This window comes from Schistocerca cancellata, chromosome 7 (assembly GCF_023864275.1).
Source record: "Schistocerca cancellata isolate TAMUIC-IGC-003103 chromosome 7, iqSchCanc2.1, whole genome shotgun sequence".
Classification (NCBI taxonomy): Eukaryota; Metazoa; Arthropoda; class Insecta; order Orthoptera; family Acrididae; genus Schistocerca; species Schistocerca cancellata.
In genome coordinates, this window is record NC_064632.1 from 156,023,054 (window position 1) to 156,045,827 (window position 22,774).

A 22,774-nucleotide genomic window follows, 5' to 3' on the forward strand; every position below is an offset into this window, starting at 1 on the left:
CCAGACAGTGTATTTATGACTGACAAAATCATCGTTGTGGGAACCCAGCTACATAAAAACAATCATAAAGTGCTTATGTCCATAACGCTGACGCCGTTTCTTGACAGAGAACATTATAGACAATTAAAGTTGCTGAGAATATCCCACGTGCTTTGTCATACTTAAGCATATTTTAGAAGTTGCTGTTCAAAATTTGCGTGGAAAGAAAGGAAACATAAGGAGTGAGTTAATATGGTTCAAATGGCTCTGAGCACTATGGGACTTAAGAGCTATGGTCATCAGTCCCCTAGAACTTAGAACTACTTAAACCTAACTAACCTAAGGACAGCACACAACACCCAGTCATCACGAGGCAGAGAAAATCCCTGACCCCGCCGGGAATCGGACCCAGGAACCCGGGCGCGGGAAGCGAGAACGCTACCGCACGACCACGAGCTGCGGACGAGTGAGTTAATAGATTTCGTCTCAATTTAGAGTTTTGCCTCGAGTCAGTAATGCGGTCATGCAGACGCAACAATTATGTTTTTGGAAAAGGATTAAGAGAGGAACAAGCACCCCAACCATTTACGACAAATACAGAAAAGTCTACCTAAATCAAGGTGTTCGGACAGAATTTGAAACGCCCTGCTCCAGAAAAAGCGTTAGGAACCTTCATTTCTATGCCTCCCCTCTCGGTGATTTGCGTGGGTATGTGTTGACACATCATATTCTGGCAGCTCTGTACGACGAGAAAACGCGCAGTCTATCAGATGACATACGCTTTTTCATTCAAAATAAATCTACAATCGATACATCGCCATAATTTCTTAGTAACAACATATTATCTGTCACAAAATTCCAAAATAGTAGTCATCAGTGTTTGTGCAATCATATTCCATCTCAAAAACGTGCACGGCGTAAAACTCATTATAGTTTGTAGCTGTGGGCCGATTTCATTTGAACACCTGCAGGAATGTCAGACTTATCCTTTAGACCACTCATAATAGACACATTCAAGTGACTTTTACGTCGTTCCACTTTCACAAAGTATTTCGTTGCACTGATTTAAAGACGCCATATAATCGACTGTCCACACGACTAACGACACCAGGTACGTCGCGGACTGGTCATCAAGGGTCATCGTAGAATTCGGACTGGGACCAAGAACACTCCATCAGCCAGTTACAGACTCATTTGTGCTACACTGGGCAATGGCAGCACCTGCTGCTCGGCCACCTGCCTCAGCCCTTGATCGCTAAACCTCGCCTCGGCGTGCAGATGCTGAGCTGAGTGGACAGACTTCAGCTAGAATGGATCACAAATGAAGGAACTTTAACAATATTTTACTAGCGCCGTTGACGCTTCACAGGTTCCCAACAGCTATCCTGACTTCACGCAGGCGTGTCTCCGCTCGGTCTTGTATAGCACTTTGTAATCACCTAACTCATGGTGAGGTACTGAACTTGGTAGCGTCGCCAGTACTAAGCGAAGCGGAACAGCGGTAAGACGGTGTATAGCCATTCACATTTAGATGTCTCGCTGCTTCCCTCAACCGTTTAAATTCGATAGAGGATGATTCCTTTTAAAAGGACACAGGCGATTTCCTTCAGTACGCTTACAAAATCCGAGCTTTTGAAAGACGCAAGCGATTTCCTTCAGTACGCTTACCTAATCCGAGCCTATGCAACGTCTCTAATATCTCTTCGCCGACTAATATCTTACTTCTTCTTCCGTGTTGACGCCAGAAGAGCAGCGATATAGATTACTTTCACATGTAGAAAATTAGCAGAATAATCACCGATCATCCACAGTCGTATTACACTCCACTTGCAGAAGACATTTTGTCAGTTAGTAAAGTGGAAAATCCTTTCCAGCAAAATGCAGCCTTGTTTTCCCACTAGAATTCTTGAATCATCAGTATTCCTAAAATTGACGTAAAAGTGATCTCAGTGTCTTTCTTGGCGAGTTAAACTAATACAAAGTTCACATCTTCGCCCCTTCTCGATGTGCGAACTCGAATGGAATCGGAAGAGTTAACGTTTGATCTAAACAGCTTTCGGTGTTTTGGAGAGACTCTGCATGTATCCATTTCAGTGCTACTGAAGGGTACCACATACACACTTGTTTGCTTTTCTCTTGCAGGGAGCTGTACTTCACGGCTGTGACGTGGGTGAGTGTCACCGAGGTGTCCGTCGTGTGGATGAATCGGCCGCAGAACCTCTCCATCGTCTCCGTCTGCAAGAATCCGCTCTGGATTTGCCAAGAGGTCAATATCTGCCTAGAAATTGCGAGTCGTTTTAGCGCCTTGCATCTACACATTCTGACGACAACTGAACGTGTCTCTGAGGTTCTTCAAAGGAAACTTCAGCCCGAGCAACGTGATGAGCTGGAACAGTACACGTAGTCACTATATTCCCATTTTTACAGCTTCAGCTGATATAACGATACTACTCACGAGAAAAACTGCGCATAAAAGGAAGTGGATATGAGAAACATTATTAATTGTTTACAGCCCACAACACGTAAAATTAGCTGCCTACACATCTATAGAGTGCTGTGTCCTTGTGTTCTTGTGTCCTTGTGGGACTCTCGTGGTAAAGACCTCTGTTGCCATGATGTCAACATCATTCTTGCATTTCGAATAATGCTGACGCTACGTAAGAAATGGTAACATGAAGCATGAGACATTTTCACAATTGGAACATCAGTACATATCGAGCAAGTCATCGTCTTAAGACCCTGACACAGACTAAGAGCATCACAAAAATTTGCTCAGACAATATTTCAGAGTGCTATAGTCTTGTACTGCCGATAAATTAACGTACTTTCAATCAATTGGTTCCGACCACGGTTTTCGCGAAGTTTTTATTTGTTGTAAGGCAAAGGCTAAAACTGGATATCCCTTCCATGTATTTCGAAGTGATATTCTCAACTACGTGGCCCAATTTAAACTCGTTGGGATCTGATTGAATAAAAATTGGAGGTCTACAATCACCGAGATCTCAAACAATCTCTCTCAACCGCTCGGTGAGAAGGAGATGTACATAAAAAGTGGAGACTATATCCACCAGTTCAAACAACGGCTGTCTGCACAATCTCTCATCAATAGCTTTCCGTTTTCCGTAGACGAGTGTTTGTTACTGTTTTCCTCGATTCCGAAATTACCATGCTTTGGTGATTTTTGCACAAAATAACGTGTCAGTTGACTAAACTAAATGGTCTGCTCAAATAACATCTTATTTCTAAACAAGCACCAGTCAGCTGCCTTTACAACTTTTGTATTCGATTGTTGCTTGGTCTTAGTCGATCACCAGGGAATCAGAGAAAGAGTACACCGTTAGATTCCCTGCTAATACTGCATGACCGTTGCCCGGGCTTGTATCATCCTCGGGAAATCTGACAGAGAATAACGACGAAAACCAATATTTCAGTAGATTCTCTTCTGATAGCCAAGGCGACCGTTGTCGTGGATTGGCGCATCAGCAGAGGATACGATCAGTGAACTTCTAATATCATGAAAGGCCATCTGACCGTTGACCATGTTTAATCAATCATCAGGCAATCTGACAGAGGATAAGAACAAAGAAAAAAAAATCCTCTGTTACATAACCCAGGCTTCCAACGCCAGTATTTGCGACTTTCATGATATTTCGCAGAAGAGCTTCTCTGAAGTTTGGAAGGTAGGAGACGAGGTACTGGCAGAATTGAAGCTGTGAGGACGGGTCGTGAGTCGTGCTTGGGTAGCTCAGATGGTAGAGCACTTGCCCGCGAAAGGCAAAGGTCCCGATTTTGAGTCTCGGGCTGGCACACAGTTTTAATCATTCAGGAAGTTTCATTTCATGATATTTGTTTTATTTGCATTAGAACGTTAACCAAGGCATACTTCTCTGCCTTAAGTTCCGTCTGCTGTTGCTGGAGACATAATCGGAAGCTAGGTAGACTCAAATAGCAGTTTTAGACTTTAAAAAATCTTAGTAAGCCGATCTGCTGAAACGTACCCACAAAATGGTCATTTCGTGACGTCATCAGACCATTACGTAAATAACGGAGTCGCGCCAACGTGTGTTACGGAGCCTGCACTGGTGTAGAATTGGCGCTGTTTGCTTTATTTACCGCTAAGACCCTCAAATGGTTAATTTCAGTACTATCTCTTTTCTGTTTAAGTTACAACGAAATAATAAGCAACCAGTTGCACAAAAGAAATTTAATTTCTTTACAAGTTTCGGACACTTAGTGCTCTCCTTCGGAAGGTTGTGGGTATGGTATTATTTGCTAGTGTCAAAATAAGATGCATACAGCAAAATGCCATTCATGAAGCACATGACCATGAAATTTTGCTGTATGCATCTTATTGTCGACAATCGCAAATAATGCGATAGGTATGCTTCTGAAGAAGGGCATTAAGTGCCCGAAACCGCTAATGAAATTAAATATCTTTGATGCAGATGGTTGCTTATTGTTTCGTTCTACGAGCATCGTTCAATAAGTAATGCCCCAAACTTTTGTTTAAAAAGCCACTAAAATACATAGACAAATCTCCTTGTTAGTGCTTCACATTTGATGTTTGTTCTGCGCACCGGTGAAGTTTCGAAACGTTCCGTCAGATGGCAGAGCCGTAGTATAGCGTCGAAATAGCGTGTACACACGACTCGCGTTATAAGCAGCGTGCGGTTTTTGGATTATTTTGTGCAGAAAGAAAACCGTGATTAACATCCATAAGCATTTTTGTGTAGTGTATGGCGATGCTGCAGTTGATAGGAGTACATTTGGGCGATGTATAAAGAAAGTTACAGCCTCAGGAAATGCTGAATCAGAGATCTTTGATCAGCCACGCTCGGGACGTCATGTCACAGCCACTGCTTTAGACATGCTGAATCGTGCGGATGACATTATTCGCGCCGACCGGTGCATCACAACTCGACAATTGGCTCTACAGTTTGAAGATGACGAGAGTGTCAGTCATGAAGTGAAAACTTGGCTACGCCTACAGGGCAAGAACTTCTACAAGCAGGGAATACATGCTCTTCCACAACGTTGGGGTGCGGCCATAGAGCGTGATGGGGACTATGTAGAAAAATAGGACATGGACAAGTCAGGTTGATGTATGTTGTCACCAAATTCTGACTCTTAACAGTAAATGTGTTCTGAGAAAAAAAATGTGGGGCATTACTTATTGAACGATCCTCTTGTACGATTATAGTTGCTGAGGATGGATAAAATATTCTCTTAAAACTTTTTTTAACATTTTGAATTTCTATGGCCTCTATGCATATCTTAGTGCAGTAATGGTTGGGTCGGTATAAAACCGTAGTATTGTAAAAACGAATTTGGTGGTTCCCTGGTCCCAGTGCTTGATCAGTTACTGACGACAATTGTACTATTGTTTCTTAAGCCAGGTGGTAATGCTTCTTCTATTTTGACAGCTTAAATCTTTTTGGTAGGCCGGAACTCGTATCTGGAACCATTCGTGGGCAACTTCCACAGTGACTGAGGTATGCATGCAGGACTCACGACTCGTCCTCGTAGTTTCACTCCCTCTAGAACCCTTGTCCTACCTTCTAAATAGTTCTCTGTTCGTGCCTGAATAGCTCACTCGGTAAGGGTATTGTCCATGAAAGGAATGGTGCCGGGATTTTATTTTGCGAGCAGATTTTAAAAAGAGTGCACACTTCGCTGCAGAGTGGAATTCGAATCTCGAATCAACTGTTACAATCTGACGATAGATCATTTGACCACTGTCCAGGCTAATTCCTTCATCGTCGCGTCTGGTTGAGGATAAGAACCATGTTTCGATATTACTTTTTCTTTAACATAGGTGACAGGTGCTTCTTTGGAAATAATCTGTCGTTCAGGATATTTGTGCTTGTTGCAGCATGTTTAAGTGGCCTTCTTTGAGGTGAGGTGACGGGTCTGTTGGTTTGCGGTCCAGACGCACCGGGTGAGCGGCGAGGGCCGCGGCTGGGTGGACACGCAGGACGCGCCGCTGTTCGCGCCGGACGGCCTCAGCTACGTGGCGGTGGCGCCCGTCATGGACGGCCCGGCGGGCCACTACCGGCACGTCGTGCTCGTCAACATCCCGCGCAAGAGGCTGCTGCCGCTCACGCACGGCCGCTTCGACGTCTCCAGGCTGCTCGCCTGGGACCACGCCCAGAAGCTCGTGTGAGTAAGCCGCAGCTGACATCAGCCCGCAGCCACGTCCGGAGGCTTTTTTGACAACATCCTACATATATACTATATATGTCCTAACTACGGAGTTTTCCTGTGACAGAAAGTAATTTTTAAGGGCCATCGATATCTGGTAGAACGAGGAATACCATGGGTTTCAGAACAACGCAAGTTCAAAAAAATGGTTCTGAGCACTATGGGACTTAACTTCTGAGGTCATCAGTCCCGTAGAACTTAGAACTACTTAAACCTAACTAACCTAAGGACATCACACACATCCATGCCCGAGCCAGGATTCGAATCTGCGACCGTACTGGTAGCTCGGCTCCAGACTGTAGCGCCTAGAACCGCACGGCCACTCAGGCCGGCAACAACGTAAGTGACTACACATTTATTTTGTACTGCGGATGCTGTTGTTCTTGTGGTCTTCACTCCTGAGACTGGTTTGATGCAGCTCTTCATGCTACTCTATCCTGTGCAAGCTTCTTCATCTCCCAGTACTTACTGCAACCTACATCCTTCTCAATCTGCTTAGTGCCGGCCGCGGTGGCCGAGCGATTCTAGGCGCTCCAGTCCGGAACCGCGCGACTACTACGGTCTCAGGTTCGAATCCTGCCTCGGGCATGGATGTGTGTGACGTCCTTAGGTTAGTTAGGTTTAAGTCGTTCTAAGTTCTAGGGGACTGATGACCTCAGATGTTAAGTCCCACTGTGCTCAGAGCCATTTGAACCATTTTTTGAATCTGCTTAGTGTATTCATCTCTTGGTCTCCACCTACGATTTTTGCCCTCCACGCTGCCCTCCAGTGCTAAATTTGTGATCCCTTGATGCCTCAGAACATGTCCTACCAACCGGTGCCTTCTTCTTGTCAAGTTGTGCCACAAACTCCTCTTCTCCCCAATTCTACTCAATACCTCTTCATTAGTTATGTGATCTACCCATCTAATCTTCAGCATTCTTCTGTAGCACCACATTTCGAAAGCTTCTATTCTCTTCTTTTCCAAACTGTTTATCGTCCACGTTTCACTTCCATACATGGCTACACTCCATACAAATACTTTCAGAAACGAATTCCTGAAACTTAAATCTATACTCGATGTTAACAAATTCCCCTTCTTCAGAAACGCTTTACTTAAATCTATACTCGATGTTAACAAATTCCCCTTCTTCAGAAACGCTTTCCTTGCCATCGCCAGTCTACATTTTATCTCCTCTCTACTTCGACCATCATCAGTTATTTTGCTCTCCAAATAGCAAAACTCCTTTACTACTTTAAGTGTCTCATTTCCTAATCTAATTCCCTCAGCATCACCCGACTTCATTTGATTACATTCCATTATCCTCGTTTTGCTTTTGTTGGTGTTCATTTTATATCCTCCTTTAAAGACACTGTCCATTCCGTTCAACTGCTCTTCCAAGTCCTTTGCTGTCTCTGATAGAATCACAATGTCATCGGCGAACCTCAAAGTTTTTATTTCTTCTCCATGGATTTTAATACCTACTCCAAATTTTTCTTTTGTTTCCCTCACCACCTGCTCAATATACCGATTGAATAACATCAGGGAGAGGCTACAACCCTGTCTCACTCCCTTCCCAACCGCTGCTTCGCTTTTATGCCCCTCGGCTCTTATAACTGCCATCTGGTTTCTGTACAAATTGTAAATAGCCTATCGCGCCCTGTATTTTACCCCTGCCACCTTCAGAATCTGAAAGAGAGTATTCCAGTCAACATTGTCAAAAGCTTTCTCTAAATCTACAAATGCTAGAAACGTAGGTTTGTCTTTCCTTAATCTATTTTCTAAGATAAGTCGTAGGGTCAGTATTGCCTCACGTGTTCCAACATTTCTACGGAATCCAAACTGATCTTCCCCGAGATCGGCTTCTATCAGTTTTTCCATTCCTCTGTAAAGAATTCGCGTTAGTATTTTGCAGCTGTCAATACCTGCTTTCTTTGGGATTGAAATTATTATATTCTTCTTTCGGTTGTGGTTTTTCATAAAATGTTGATCTTACTCATCAGTTACTCACTTTATAAACCCAATTAACCCCTTTTCACAATTTTCTCGCAATTGCATCCGCACAACATGTTAGTGAGGTGAGACTGTAAAATCCGCTAAGTTTTGGTAACATAAGCAAATTTTAACATGGCAACAACAGAAATGTGTAGCTTTTGCTCAATATTCCCCACTTGTGACTCTTCTCTGATAGTTACAAATGGTTAACAAACCAGGCGAAAACAAAACACTGCATTTTCCGTGGAATTCTTTGAGACACTGACCAAAGAAGAGGTGACAGATCTTGAATGTTCACCATGCATATTTACCAAAAATGCGATCGTAGGCTTCAGTTTAGAACGGCACTTTCCCCTTCGGCGCTCAGCATTTCCCCTACAGTGCTCTGAGCGAGCCCCCACTTCTGTCACTCTCTCCACACTTCCTCAGCCGACTGCACATCTAGTGGCCACGGCATTTTGCGCCCACTATACCTTTCTGTCTCACGGCGCCACTCACTATCCGTTGCACTTCTCTCATTTTCAAACTGTCGAATGGCAGTTTCATTACAGGTATATTCCTAGCAGCACCTAGAAACCTTTTCTATCACATGTCACCGTCCAGGCAAAGCATGGACACTGTAAAGCAACCTCCAAGCTGAATGCTGGTGTATTCTTCAGCATGCTGCTCGTTGTTCAGAAATGATCCATTCGTATGGTACGTGTGTAGCAACATGCTCAAACGCTACTGCAGTGCGCACCATTGACAACTGACAGTAACATATGACATGCTCGAATCGCACAAGAGTTCTCGACTTTGACGCATGTAAACTACATGTTCACTTTGTCACACACGAGTAGAGCCTCCACGTCACAATATTTATTTTCTTTGTTCTTTCGAAGTTTTGCACGCATTGTTCTTCTTTAACATTTCCACTGGTATAATTGTTGTCTGAAAGGGGTAATGCATCCATAAATACACCTAATTATTCCCGTATATTAGCGAGCGACGTGATGCAGTGGTGATCACACTGGACTCGCATTCGGGAGGACGACAGTTGGAACCCACGTACTCAGAATGACGAATATCGATTCAGGCGGTGTGTAAGAGGTATGGGATACGTATTCTAGGTGTTCACACGAATGGATTTTGGTTAAACTGTACTTGCAGCAGACAATGGCTACGTTTAGATTTCCAGTGACATCGTTACTTTGGAAGAGAGGGCAAAATACTTGGGAAAAGACAGCATCTTGAAAAGAGCCAGTAAGACAAAACTCAATAATAATAAAAGGAAGGTAGTCAATAATAATCAAGTAATACTGTGGCAATTAAATTAGGAAATGAGATGAGAATATAATTGACGATGTAGAAGTAAAGATGATTTAAAATGTAGATTGGCAATAACAAAAGAGCTTTTTCAACCGGATAAGTATGTTTAGATTGAAAATAAAGTTACGGTTAGAAATGTTTTCTGTTGGCATTTGTGAGATGTACAGCTTTACATGGATGTCAAACATGGATGATATATAGTGAAGTGAATTGAAGCGTATGAAATGTAATGTTAAGGAATAAAAGGTAGTTATCTAACAGGGGATGAAAAATCTTTATGGCATAACTACATTAAAAGAAGCGATAGTTTGTCAAAACATTTTGAGACGTCAAGGAATAGGTTGTTTGGTAACTGACGGAAATGAGGGCATCAATACCGTAAGCTATGCAGATGTGAAGACAACTGGTTCCAACTACTCCATCGATGAACAACTTCTTCACCTTACCCAAATTATCTCCCATCAACGACATAAAGGAAAATCTAGCATGTATGTCTCCCTTGATTTCCGAAAAGCTTTTTCCTAGAAGAGACGTTCTGTAGCGCTCTTCAAACTACAAACCTATGCACAATCAATGTACTATGTCCGCCTTATAGCGTCTTTTCTCCACCACTATCATGCATAGTTCACAATCAATCACATTTCCTCCTGAATCTATCACTGTATTACTGGTGGGCCTTAAGCCTCCGTTCTGCCTCTCATTCTTTACATCTTGTGCACTACAGTGATGCCTAAACTTTCGCTCCCCCCCCCCCTCTCCCTCTCCTTACCTACAGCAAAACGCAAACGACTCTGCCTACCTACCTTCACACCACATCCTCCAACTCGTCGACGAATCTTTCCAGGTCGAGTGGCATAATACGTAGAAACTTCAGGTAAATCCACCGATAAGCCAACCCACTATCTTTACCCGCATTACTCGGCATTTTCGTCATCCAGATTTCCACATCTTCATCTACGACCAATCTACTCCACTCATTAACACATTAAGGTATTCGGTACTGAGTGTGAAAGAAAACTAAATGAAATACACACTTATTTCCTACACATCAAATAGCCTGAAACAACCTAATACTACTAAAACTGCCAAAAGGTCGCATCTGTGTTCTACATCCATCTAAAGTTCTCAACTCTAAATCCATTGTCCGCCTTATCCTAATTTGTGTCCTAAATTCTAATAGTACTTTGAAATTCTAGAAAGAAATGCAGTTCATTTACCGTCTGGCATCCACCTACCTTCACCAAATCGCACCCTATACCAGTTCATCCATTTCTCACACTTATTGTCTTATGGGAGTTCTATCAAACTCAATACATTGACCTAAAACCTGATTATCGTATCCACTAATCGCCAACCCAGATACCCTGCTACGCCATTGCATCCATATCCCGCCTTTAACGCACATCCATTTCTCATCCATCCTCTAAAGCCGGAATTTCAATCAATTCCCACCACCCAACAAATATATCCGTCGCGAGATATACCCTTCCTTCCAACCCTAGTAAGCCACGCTACACTTCGCCCCATCCTTTCTTTATCTCTCTGTTCCACCCTCCTACTCAGTAACTATTAATGGTTTCCTGTGGTTCCACCTCCATCACGAACATGATCATTTTTATGCATCACAAGTCTCTCCTTTATTCCATAGCAGTACTAACAACATCTCTGATAACATCTGAATTTTTGAATATATTCATCTAAATTTTTTAATCCTAAGAGTTTTTAATGTTAACTTATTTATTAAGTATTATGAAGTTAAAAGTTGTTTCCGACGTGTGAAAACTTTGGCTGAAGAAACTTGATGTAGCTGGGATTCACAGTCATAAAAATGTTTTTGAAGGACATCATCTTCACGCCAGGGACTGTTGCAAGTTTTTATTACACTATTGCAATTTCGTCCTTAGGCCATTATCAAGTGCTGCTGAAAACTACAGAATGTTTGAAAAAATATTTTACAGATTCGTTATTTATCTCGACGTTGTGCCGATATACAAGACATTCTAACTATCCAGCCATGTTACTTACATACACTCCTGGAAATGGAAAAAAGAACACATTGACACCGGTGTGTCAGACCCACCATACTTGCTCCGGACACTGCGAGAGGGCTGTACAAGCAATGATCACACGCACGGCACAGCGGACACACCAGGAACCGCGGTGTTGGCCGTCGAATGGCGCTAGCTGCGCAGCATTTGTGCACCGCCGCCGTCAGTGTCAGCCAGTTTGCCGTGGCATACGGAGCTCCATCGCAGTCTTTAACACTGGTAGCATGCCGCGACAGCGTGGACGTGAACCGTATGTGCAGTTGACGGACTTTGAGCGAGGGCGTATAGTGGGCATGCGGGAGGCCGGGTGGACGTACCGCCGAATTGCTCAACACGTGGGGCGTGAGGTCTCCACAGTACATCGATGTTGTCGCCAGTGGTCGGCGGAAGGTGCACGTGCCCGTCGACCTGGGACCGGACCGCAGCGACGCACGGATGCTCGCCAAGACCGTAGGATCCTACGCAGTGCCGTAGAGGACCGCACCGCCACTTCCCAGCAAATTAGGGACACTGTTGCTCCTGGGGTATCGGCGAGGACCATTCGCAACCGTCTCCATGAAGCTGGGCTACGGTCCCGCACACCGTTAGGCCGTCTTCCGCTCACGCCCCAACATCGTGCAGCCCGCCTCCAGTGGTGTCGCGACAGGCGTGAATGGAGGGACGAATGGAGACGTGTCGTCTTTAGCGATGAGAGTCGCTTCTGCCTTGGTGACAATGATGGTCGTATGCGTGTTTGGCGCCGTGCAGGTGAGCGCCACAATCAGGACTGCATACGACCGAGGCACACAGGGCCAACACCCGGCATCATGGTGTGGGGAGCGATCTCCTACACTGGCCGTACACCACTGGTGATCGTCGAGGGGACACTGAATAGTGCACGGTACATCCAAACCGTCATCGAACCCATCGTTCTACCATTCCTAGACCGGCAAGGGAACTTGCTGTTCCAACAGGACAATGCACGTCCGCATGTATCCCGTGCCACCCAACGTGCTCTAGAAGGTGTAAGTCAACTACCCTGGCCAGCAAGATCTCCGGATCTGTCCCCCATTGATCATGTTTGGGACTGGATGAAGCGTCGTCTCACGCGGTCTGCACGTCCAGCACGAACGCTGGTCCAACTGAGGCGCCAGGTGGAAATGGCGTGGCAAGCCGTTCCACAGGACTACATCCAGCATCTCTACGATCGTCTCCATGGGAGAATAGCAGCCTGCATTGCTGCGAAAGGTGGATATACACTGTACTAGTGCCGACATTGTGCATGCTCTGTTGCCTGTGTCTATGTGCCTGTGGTTCTGTCAGTGTGATCATTGCCAAGGAACCTAGGTGTGATATTTTATGTATACAAGAAACCCATCGAGATGACACCATGAGAAGACCAAAAATCCTTGGGATGAAACTGGCAGTTGAGCGACCCCATAGACAATATGGCAGTGCTATCTTTGTGAGGAACGATATAGCTGTTCTCTCTACCTCACTTACAGAATTCAACAATATTGAAATACTGTCTGTAGAACTGAATGGTTGTATTGTGTCGTCAATTTACAAACCCCCAGGAGCAGATTTCCAATTTTCACCTACAGACAACTACACCAATCAACAAGCTCACTTTATTGTTGGAGATTTCAATAGTCATAGCAGTGTTTGGGGTTATGTTGAGGACGACAGTAATGGTGAAGCAGTTTTGACTTGGGCTGATACCAACCATCTTAATCTTGTCCATGATAATAAACTCCCACCATCTTTTAACAGTGGGCGTTGGAAACGTGGGTATAACCCCGACTTAATTTTTGTTAGCGAGAACATAGCTCACCAATGCAGAAAAACTGTTCTAAATCCGATACCAAATACTCAACACCGCCCCATAGGCTGCCAAGTGTTTGCAGCCATTACTCCTAGAATCACATCATTCCGAAGGCGATACAATTTCAAGAAAGCAGACTGGCAGAAGTTTGCTGACCTCCTTGACTCAGAAGTTTCACGCATAGAACCCTCAGTTTCCAACTATGATGAGTTTGTAGAAGCCGTGAAAAGATGCTCAAGACTCTCAACTCCCAGAGGCTGTCGAGTTAACTACATACCTGGCTTGACAGAAGAATCCGTGAAGCATCTACATAACTATATCCAACTTTTCAATGATAATCCTTACAGCATTGAAACCTTAACTGCTGGCCAAAATTTATCCTCAGCCTTAGCCAAATCCAAAAAAGAACGATGGATAGAGTTACTCGAGAACCTTGATATGTCTAAAAGCAGTCAGAAAGCCTGGCAGTTGCTGCGACGCCTGAACAACGACCCTGTCCACAATCATGGCCATGCAAACATTGCACCAGATCAAATTGCTCATCATCTAGTTCAGAATGGAAGGGTCAATTGTTCTAAAGATAGAACAAAACTCAAAAGAGAACCTGAACGTGAAAACAACCATCTATCAAATGACTTCATCTTACAAGAACTCAGAACCGCAATTCAGAAATGCAAAAATGGTAAAGCGCCTGGTCTAGACGACCTAATGATTGAGCAAATTAAACATTTTGGTCCCATCACGGAAAGATGGCTTCTGCAATTCTATAATGGTTGTCTGAAGCGGAAACAGATCCCTGCCATCTGGAGGAAAACTAAAGTTATTCCCTTACTAAAACCTGGAAAGGGTGCAGCTGATCCCAAGAACTACCGACCGATTTCGCTCCTTTGCCATTTGTATAAAATCTATGAAAGAATGTTGCTAAATAGACTCACTCCCATTGTTGAAAAACAACTCATACCTCAACAAGCAGGTTTCCGACCTGGAAAGAATTGTACAGTACAAGTCCTTAATCTGACTGAACATATTGAAGAGGGATATGAAAAAGGATACATTTCCGGGGCTGTCTTCGTGGATCTCACAGCAGCATATGACACCATTCAACATCGACAATTATTGCACAAAGTCTACTACATCACTAGAGACATTAATTTCACCAGAACTGTGCAGACACTTTTGGAAAACCGGCGATTCTATGTGGAGTTCCAAGGAAGAAAGAGTAGATGGAGAAGTCAAAGGAATGGCTTGCCTCAGGGTAGTGTCCTTTCCCCCATATTGTTCAACATATTTACAAATGACCAGCCTCAACCTTCTCTTACAAAGAGTTTCATCTATGCAGATGATCTTGCCTTAGTCACACAAGCCAGAGATTTTGACACAGTAGAAAACCAGCTTACTGTTGCTCTCAAGGACCTATCTGAGTACTACAGAGTCAATAACTTAAGACCGAACCCTGCTAAAACTCAAGTTTGTGCTTTCCACCTACGCAATCGAGAGGCCTATAGAAAACTTACAGTGGTTTGGGAAGATCAAGAGCTTGAACATTGTTTCTACCCCAAATATCTGGGTGTCACCTTAGATCGAACGTTGACCTACAGAAAACACTGCACTAACACTAAGCAGAAAGTTGCTGCTCGTAACAACATCCTGCGGAAGCTCACTGGCAGCGTTTGGGGTGCAGATCCCAAACTACTAAGAACATCAGCCTTGGCCTTGTGCTATTCCGCAGCTGAATACGCATGTCCTGTATGGTACAAGTCATCTCATGCAAAGCAGGTTGATGTGGCCCTGAACGAAACCTGCAGGACAGTAACGGGATGCCTCAAAGCTACACCTATTGATAAACTCCATAAACTAGCAGGTATTGCTCCTCCAGACATAAGGCGTGAAGTCGCAGCCAAACTTGAGAGACATAAAGCAGATCATAACACCGATCACCTGCTACATGGATACCAGCCACCAATTAGTAGACTCAAATCTAGGAGGAGCTTCATGAGAACTACTACACCCCTCACCGGTCGGACTGGAGCAGCCAGACTATCTCAGTGGACAGCAAAATCTGACAGTAATGATTGGATGACTCCTTCTGAGACCCTTCCTCCTGGTGGAAATCAAGTCTGGACAGTGTGGAAGTCTCTAAATCGGCTCAGGAGTGGCGTCGGACGAACTAAGGACAATCTGTTTAAATGGGGCTTCATGAAGGAATCTTCCACCTTGTGTGACTGCGGAGAAGAACAGACAACCAAACATTTAATTAACTGTCCTAGATGTCCTGTATCATGTTCCACACAAGAGCTTGTTGATGTTTCAGACAATGCTGCTGCCGTTGCACAATTTTGGGCTAATACCGTTTAGTTTGTTCTTTTATGATTTGACCTGATTTGTTATATTGTATATATTGTAAATATTGTTGTAATGTTTTTGACTCGAAATAAATAAATAAGTGTGATCATGTGATGTATCTGACCCCAGGAATGTCAATAAAGTTTCCCCTTCCTGGGACAATGAATTCACGGTGTTCTTATTTCAATTTCCAGGAGTGTATTATGGCTTTAAGCCATGTCAACGTAATGTAAGCTGACACATTTGTGTGTCGTTTCCAATACTGTTAAATACAGTCGTTACCTTGTAACACAGTGCTATCCACCTCCCCCCTCCCTCCCCTCCCCCCCCGCCCATGAGGAACTGGAACAATAATGATTAAATAGCCGTCTTCGGCGGCTCAGTTGAAGATGTGCGACAGGTATGCAGATGAAATATCGAGCCTGGAAGACAACGACGACTGGCTACACTCCCGAAACATCTAGTATTAAGTGCGCCTGGAAAATTCCAAGATTCACAGCAAACTGATCATGATTCAAAACAGTTTAATGAGATGGGTACAACCATATGGTCGCATCTTTTGAAACATAACACCTTCCAACACAGATCTTTAAGTAGATCATGCCCCGTCCCTCACGCTGCACCCACCCACACACAAACCATTCCGCACCTCTTATCCAACAATCCACACCACAAATACATGAAATCCGATTGCCTAACTTAACTTACGACCCATAACAGACTTAAAAGATGGATGAGAGTAGGGTTCGAACCCTCTCTACATCGAGGTCATTAGGAGAATCACACGAGTTTGGAGTAGATATGCAAGGATGTTGAAGCAGATCGTCTGTTACATTTCCTGAGGAAACAGTCCAGTATTCGAAACCTCCTGCCAGATTAAAACTATGTACCAGACCGGAACTCGAAACCGGGACCTGTCTCTTTTGCCGGCAAGTGCTCTACCACCTGAGCTATCTATACTAGACTCACGACTCGTCCTCACAGCTTTACTTCCGGCAATACGTTATCTCCTACCTTCCAAGTGCCACAGAAGTTCTCCTGCACACCTTGAGGGAAGTAAGCTTGGAAGGTAGAAGGTGAAGCACTGGCGGAAGTGAAGCAGTCGTGAGACGTACTGGGGTACTTCAGCTGGTAAAGCAGATGCTCGCAAAAGGTAATCTAATTGTCCCAGGTTCGTGTCCCAATCCGACGCACAGTTTTAATCTGCGAGGAGGTTTCATATTATCACACACTCCGCTGCCGAGCGCAAGATTCACTCTGGATTCCGGCATTCATTTCAAATGATTTAGGGGAAAATAGCACAAATCACAACAGGATAGTCGGATGGAATTCGAATCTCTTTCCTTCCATTATGAATGAACTTCATCGAATCGGTCAGTCATCGCAACCAAGAGAACAACTGAACGTCGTTTAGTCATTTGACAAATCTCTTCATACTGAGGATAGTTCTACACTAAATGTTATCAAAATATGCAGCATTAAGATAAACTATGGCCGCAGTTTGTTGTTTCCCTGTGAAAACGAGAACGCCCATCAAAAGATGCAGTGACACATCACAGGCTTTTAGTTTCCTGTCCTTTCACAATGTTGCAGTCAGTGCTAAGCTAAGAGAAACTCGCTTAATGGCTGGCTATAGAAATATCAAAGTTTCTCAGCAGAGCGCAGATTCATGTGCGTCAGCCGCTATCTGACCTTTCCATGGAACGAGCGCGAGTGGAATTTTAGTGGGGTTTAATACCACTGACCGTCGCCGTGACAGCAAAGAGGCTGTCAGGAACCAGATACATAGTGGTTTGCAGTAGGAGGAAAGACAGGCTTCATTTTGAAGCGGCAAAGCCTAATACCAAAGTCTGGTCCCCCAATCTTCAAAGACAGTCCCTGAAACATGTTACTACGATAAACGTCTATTTTCTACTAAATCACTGCTAAAACAGAGGTAAGGTAATCTGGGATGGTTGTCGTTGTTAACAGCAATTTGCTTTTAAATATGTACCACTGTAAGAAAAAATTAGTCATTTAATGCCAGCCAAAGATATGGTCCACAAGCTGACTGTGACAGACTAACCCGTCGGAGACCTGGGACGGCGAGGCTAAATGAGGTCCCCAGCCTGCTGTATTTGTAGTGTATATTTTGTAAGAAATGAATAATATAATGTAATGGCTGTCAAAAAAATCAAATACGTATAATGTATGTACTCTGCGCTCTCATATCTATATAATACGTACTTACTGACGTAGGTGAGAAACTTGGAATACGAATCAGCCTTCAGTACTGCAATCATCAAGTGGAATGCAAAGAAATAATGAAAAAAATCATCAGAAAATTACCTTTGATTTTTGAAAGAAAGTTTGTACCATTATTATATAAATTAATTTAATAACCTTATTACGAGATAGTAGCTTTAATGGCATTATTATAGCACATGGTTTCATGCATCAGTTCACTAAAATTCTTAGTACCGTTGTTTAATCTGTTTCATTTGAAACTTTTCTTTCAAGTTACAAAATGGACAGATTGGGTAGTTGGGCTTGATTCATTGTAGAGCGAAGTTAATTTTTTATTAGTTTCAGTTTAAAAAGATTTTCTTCGCATGGTCAGGGCGAATTGCATTCTAAGTGTTGTATAGGGTAATGATTCACTGAAGTCCCATTTAATAATAAATTGGAGGATTTACTGGGCTGCTCATCTAGCAGCAAAGTCCACACTTGTATCCGTAGCACGTAGATGCCTATGACGAGTTTTTATTTTTTGCAGCACCTGCTCCTTATCAAACTGATCGAAAATTACTACCAAACTCTCCAGTGCTACAGCCAGAGAGTATTGGAAGCTTCAAACATAAATTTTGTTTCAACAGTTTGGAGAATTTCGGTGATTTCCTTCATGGCCGTGTATCATTATGACAGTTCTTCTATTAACTGGTTTATACATTGAAACATTGATCGATGAATTTCTTCTTGCACTGATAGTCCAGTTACGAACTAGCTCACACAGCACTTTCGTTCCTCTCGTCGGTTAATGTTAATGTCCATAACACTCCAGTTTTAGTGCCTAAAGTAACAGGCCTGACTAAAATTATGTTTTTTTCTGTCACTGAAAACTCTTTAGGGTTTCTTTATTGACGAGTTCTTTATTCAAAATCATTTTTGGAGATCGTAGATATTGTTGGGCTAAATTTACTTCCTCCAGTATCAAATGATTCAAATGGCTCTAAACACTATGGTACTTAACATCTGAGGTCACCAGTCCCCTAGACTTAGAACTACTTAAACCAAACTAACCTAATGACATCACACACATCCATGCCCAAGGTAGGATTCGAACCTGCGACTGTAGCGCCTAGAACCACTCGGCCACTCCGGCCGGCACATATCTAATTATGTGACTCGTTTGGTCAGGACTGTTTTCATCAGGAGTGCTGTCAAAAATTATTCAAAAATACTCGCATTAAGCCTTTTTTTATATCGGTAATAACTTTTTCTTAACATATTCACCCAAAAAGAGAAATTAATTCGTTTTTTATCCCTTTTGACAAATAAGGAGGTACTCTCTTGTGTTAATAATCAATACACAGTCTGCAGTTTGAGCTATGTAAATGTAAATGCCGTGTGACTAGGCTTCCCGTAGGGTAGACCGTTCGCCGGGTGCAAGTCTTTCGATTTGACGCCGCTTCGGCGGCTTGCGCGTCGATTACGACGAAATGATGATGATTAGGAGAACAAAACACCCAGTCCCTGAACGGAGAAAACCTCCGACTCAAATGGGAAGCCGGCCAGTGTGGCCGGGCGATTCTAGGCGCTTCAGTCTTGAGCCACGGTCGCAGGTTCGAATCCTGCCTCTGGGAATGAATGTGTGCGATGTCCTTAGGTTAGTTAGGTTTAAGTAGTTCTAAGTTCTAAGGGACTGATGAGCTCAGATGTTAAGTACCATAGTGCTCAGAGTCATTTTTTTCAGCCGGGAATCGAACCCGGGCCCTTAGGATTGACATTCTGTCGCGCTGAACACTCAGCTACCGGGGGTTGACAGTTTGAGCTATGGGTGCAAGGGACTCTGGATGTGCTGTTCCGTCGACACTATTACAGCAAAGTGCCTTAAGCCTGTGTTGACTCCCATGGGTACCCGGCGAGCGAGGTGAAGCAGTGGTTAGCACACTGGACTCGCGTTCGGGAGGACGGAAGTTCAAACCCACTTACGGCCATCCTGATTTAGGTCTCCCACTTCAGGAAAATGCCGGGAAGTTCCCGTTGAAAGGACACGGCCGACTTCCTTCCCCATCCTTTTCAAATCCAGTGGGGCCGATGACCTCGCTGTTTGGTCCCCTCCCGCAAAAGAACCGACCGAGCAATTCGCTGGGTGCCCGCCTGCCGGCAGGTACTACCTGGGCGTGCCCGAGGGCCGGCCGGGCCAGCTCCACCTGTACCGCATCACGTCGGAGGTGCCGGCCGTGGGCGAGCCCATGGGGCTGCCGACGTGCCTCACCTGCCAGCCGGAGACGCCGTCCGAGCACCCGTTCGCCGCCTTCTACGCGTCCATGGCGAGCGGCCGCCAGGTGCACGACGTGCCGCCCGAGCAGGACGACGACGGCGCCGACGCCTGGGACGACGACGACGCCGAGAGCACCACGCAGACGCCGACGCCCGTCAAGAAGAAGAAGAAGTCGGGTACGCACGCTCTGCTCTCTGACGCCCCTTTAGCGCCGGTGACTTTCTTGTTTCGGTCTACTCGTGGCTAATGTACTGCAACGCCCCTGCCGTTTCGATTCAGTATGGGGTATAGCCTGTTTCGATACTCATTTTTGTTTACCTGACGGCGCCGAAATTGCGTATCTCGTGAGAACCATCTGCTGTGCAATTTGGACCTGAGTGACAAAAGTGAGGTTGTAAGGACCATCTTTCTTACAAGAAAAAATAAATAAAAAATCTAGATAGTTTAAGATTTAAATATAAATATAGTAACAAAATTAAGATGCTAGCTGCTGTATCTGCGATAGCAGGGACAAAACGCGAACCATGTCCCTCAGTCTGTTTTTATTGGGAAAAGACAATAAACAAGACATTGCTGATGTCGACAAAGTAATCGAAACAAAACATACAGTAATTTCAGCGAGAAACAAAGCACGGATCCCAATTCGGATTCCCTAACAGAAGAATAACAAACTAAAACGTTTTCTTCACCGATCTCACACTCGAGGAAGTTCGCCAAAGAAAAGACGAAAACAAAACTACCATTTTGGAAAAAACGACATTTTGTCAATGGAGTGAGTGATTGATTTTTTTGTAACAAATTTTGTTTGTTTATTTATAGACGGAATCACATTCTTATGACGTCGTACATTTCAATATGTGTATGATAAATTGAGAAATGGATCTTTAACGCATCGGAAACATATCCGGAAAGGAAAGTTACTAACGAGGAAACGGAAATTGGTACTCTTGCCACTATGGTTCAAGATCCTTATATCAGTTCGCATCAAATCGCAAGGGAATCTGGCATGAGCCAGAGTAGTGTTGTTCGTGTTCTGCATCGCCATAAATACCATCCTTACGATATCAGTCTCCACCAAGAATTAACTGGTACAGACTGTATGCGTCACATTGAATTCTGTCGATGGGCTCAACTTCAGATTGAGAAGGATGTCACATTTATTAATTTGATTTTATTTACTGACGAGGCTACATTCACGAACCATGGAAATGTTCATTTGCAGAATATGCATTATTAGGCAACTGAAAATCCATGTTGGCTGCGGCAAGTTGCACACCAAAACCGTGGTCGGTAAATGTATGGTGTGGGATTCTGGAGCACATTTCATCGAAGGAAATCTTAATGGTGGGGTGTACACCACATTCCTGCAAGAAATATTAGGTCTGTTATTGGAAGAAATGCCTTTAGGAACAAGGAACAGAATGTGGTGTCAACACTGGATGTCCAGTACATTTTCCGCTGATGGTTGGAAATGAGTCACAGAGACAATTACCAAATCGTTCGAATGGACGTTGAGGAGCTGTGTCGTAGCTGGATAACCGGTTTCGGCCATACAATGACCATCTTCAGATTCTAAAACAATAGAAAAGAAAATGTATATTAAAACCTAAAAATAAGTGCAATATTTAACCAGGCTTATTAGTAATCTAACTGAATTCATACGAAATACATATACTTCATAAGACCGATGTTTTACGTTTTATAGCTGCTTTGACAACGGATGGACCTGTGTTCAGTGTATACCGCCTTTAGGTATGAACTATATGTATGTCGCATTAATTCAGTTAGATTACTAATAAGCCTGGTTAAATATTGTACTTATTTTTAAGTTTTAGTATAAATTTTCTGTTGTATTGTTTTATAATCGTAAGATGGTCATTGAATAGCCGAAACCGGTTATGACTGTGTGGTAAGAATGTGATCCCGTCTATAAATAAAGAAAAAAATTTTTCACAAAACTTTTAATAGCGGTCAGCACAGAATTACCACAAAGCTTCCCAGGGAAGCCAGACCACCGTTGCACGACACTCTTGCGCCACAGTCCGGAGCTACTACTCCTGACGATCCGGAACTACCGGTAGACGAGGCGCCTGGATGTTGCGACTAGGATAGCAGATCCCTACAAGTCCGGGCGGCGTGTCGTACTGCCTTCTGACCGGAGGGGAGCCGATTTGTAAGGCAGTTTCGCGGCTGGATCTTCTGGGACTATTTTCGACCACTTGAGTGGGTACGACAATAGTCCGTTTGTTGATCGCGACCTCTGGCGCTGCTGTCGATCCGCTCAGGTAGCGGGCCTTCGCGGCCGTTGGCTGAGACACGAGGCTGTGTTTTCGTCTCCTGCAGCGCCCTCGGTCGTACAGTAGACATCTGCATCTGCTTTTGTTTCACTCGCTGTGAAGAAGGCATCCCGCACCTCTGTTCTGTCACGCGGGGTGCCGAAGTCGCAGGCGGACGGGGTGGACGCTGCACTAGCAATTGAAAGATGTATTGATTTCCCTAAAATCGCTCCAGGCCAGTGACGCGAAGATTTCTTTGAAAGGGCACGACCAATTCCTTCTCCCATGTTTCTCGAATCTGAATTTCTGCTCCGCTTCTAGTGATTTCGTTGTCGACGGGAGTTAAACACTGATCTT

The 22,774-nt window shown here is 44.1% G+C and overlaps 1 protein-coding gene across 1 annotated transcript in view; it reads left to right on the forward strand.

The window, feature by feature from the left end:
* LOC126092678 (dipeptidyl aminopeptidase-like protein 6) overlaps nucleotides 1-22,774 on the forward strand; it is a gene marked incomplete at its 5' end in the record, with an annotated part of 446,401 nt that overhangs the window by 347,976 nt on the left and 75,651 nt on the right. The window contains 3 exons of the mRNA XM_049908399.1: nucleotides 2,122-2,245; nucleotides 5,909-6,138; nucleotides 20,028-20,317. Of these exons, the coding sequence (XP_049764356.1) occupies nucleotides 2,122-2,245; nucleotides 5,909-6,138; nucleotides 20,028-20,317 (644 nt within the window). The remainder of the gene's footprint in view (nucleotides 1-2,121; nucleotides 2,246-5,908; nucleotides 6,139-20,027; nucleotides 20,318-22,774) is intronic.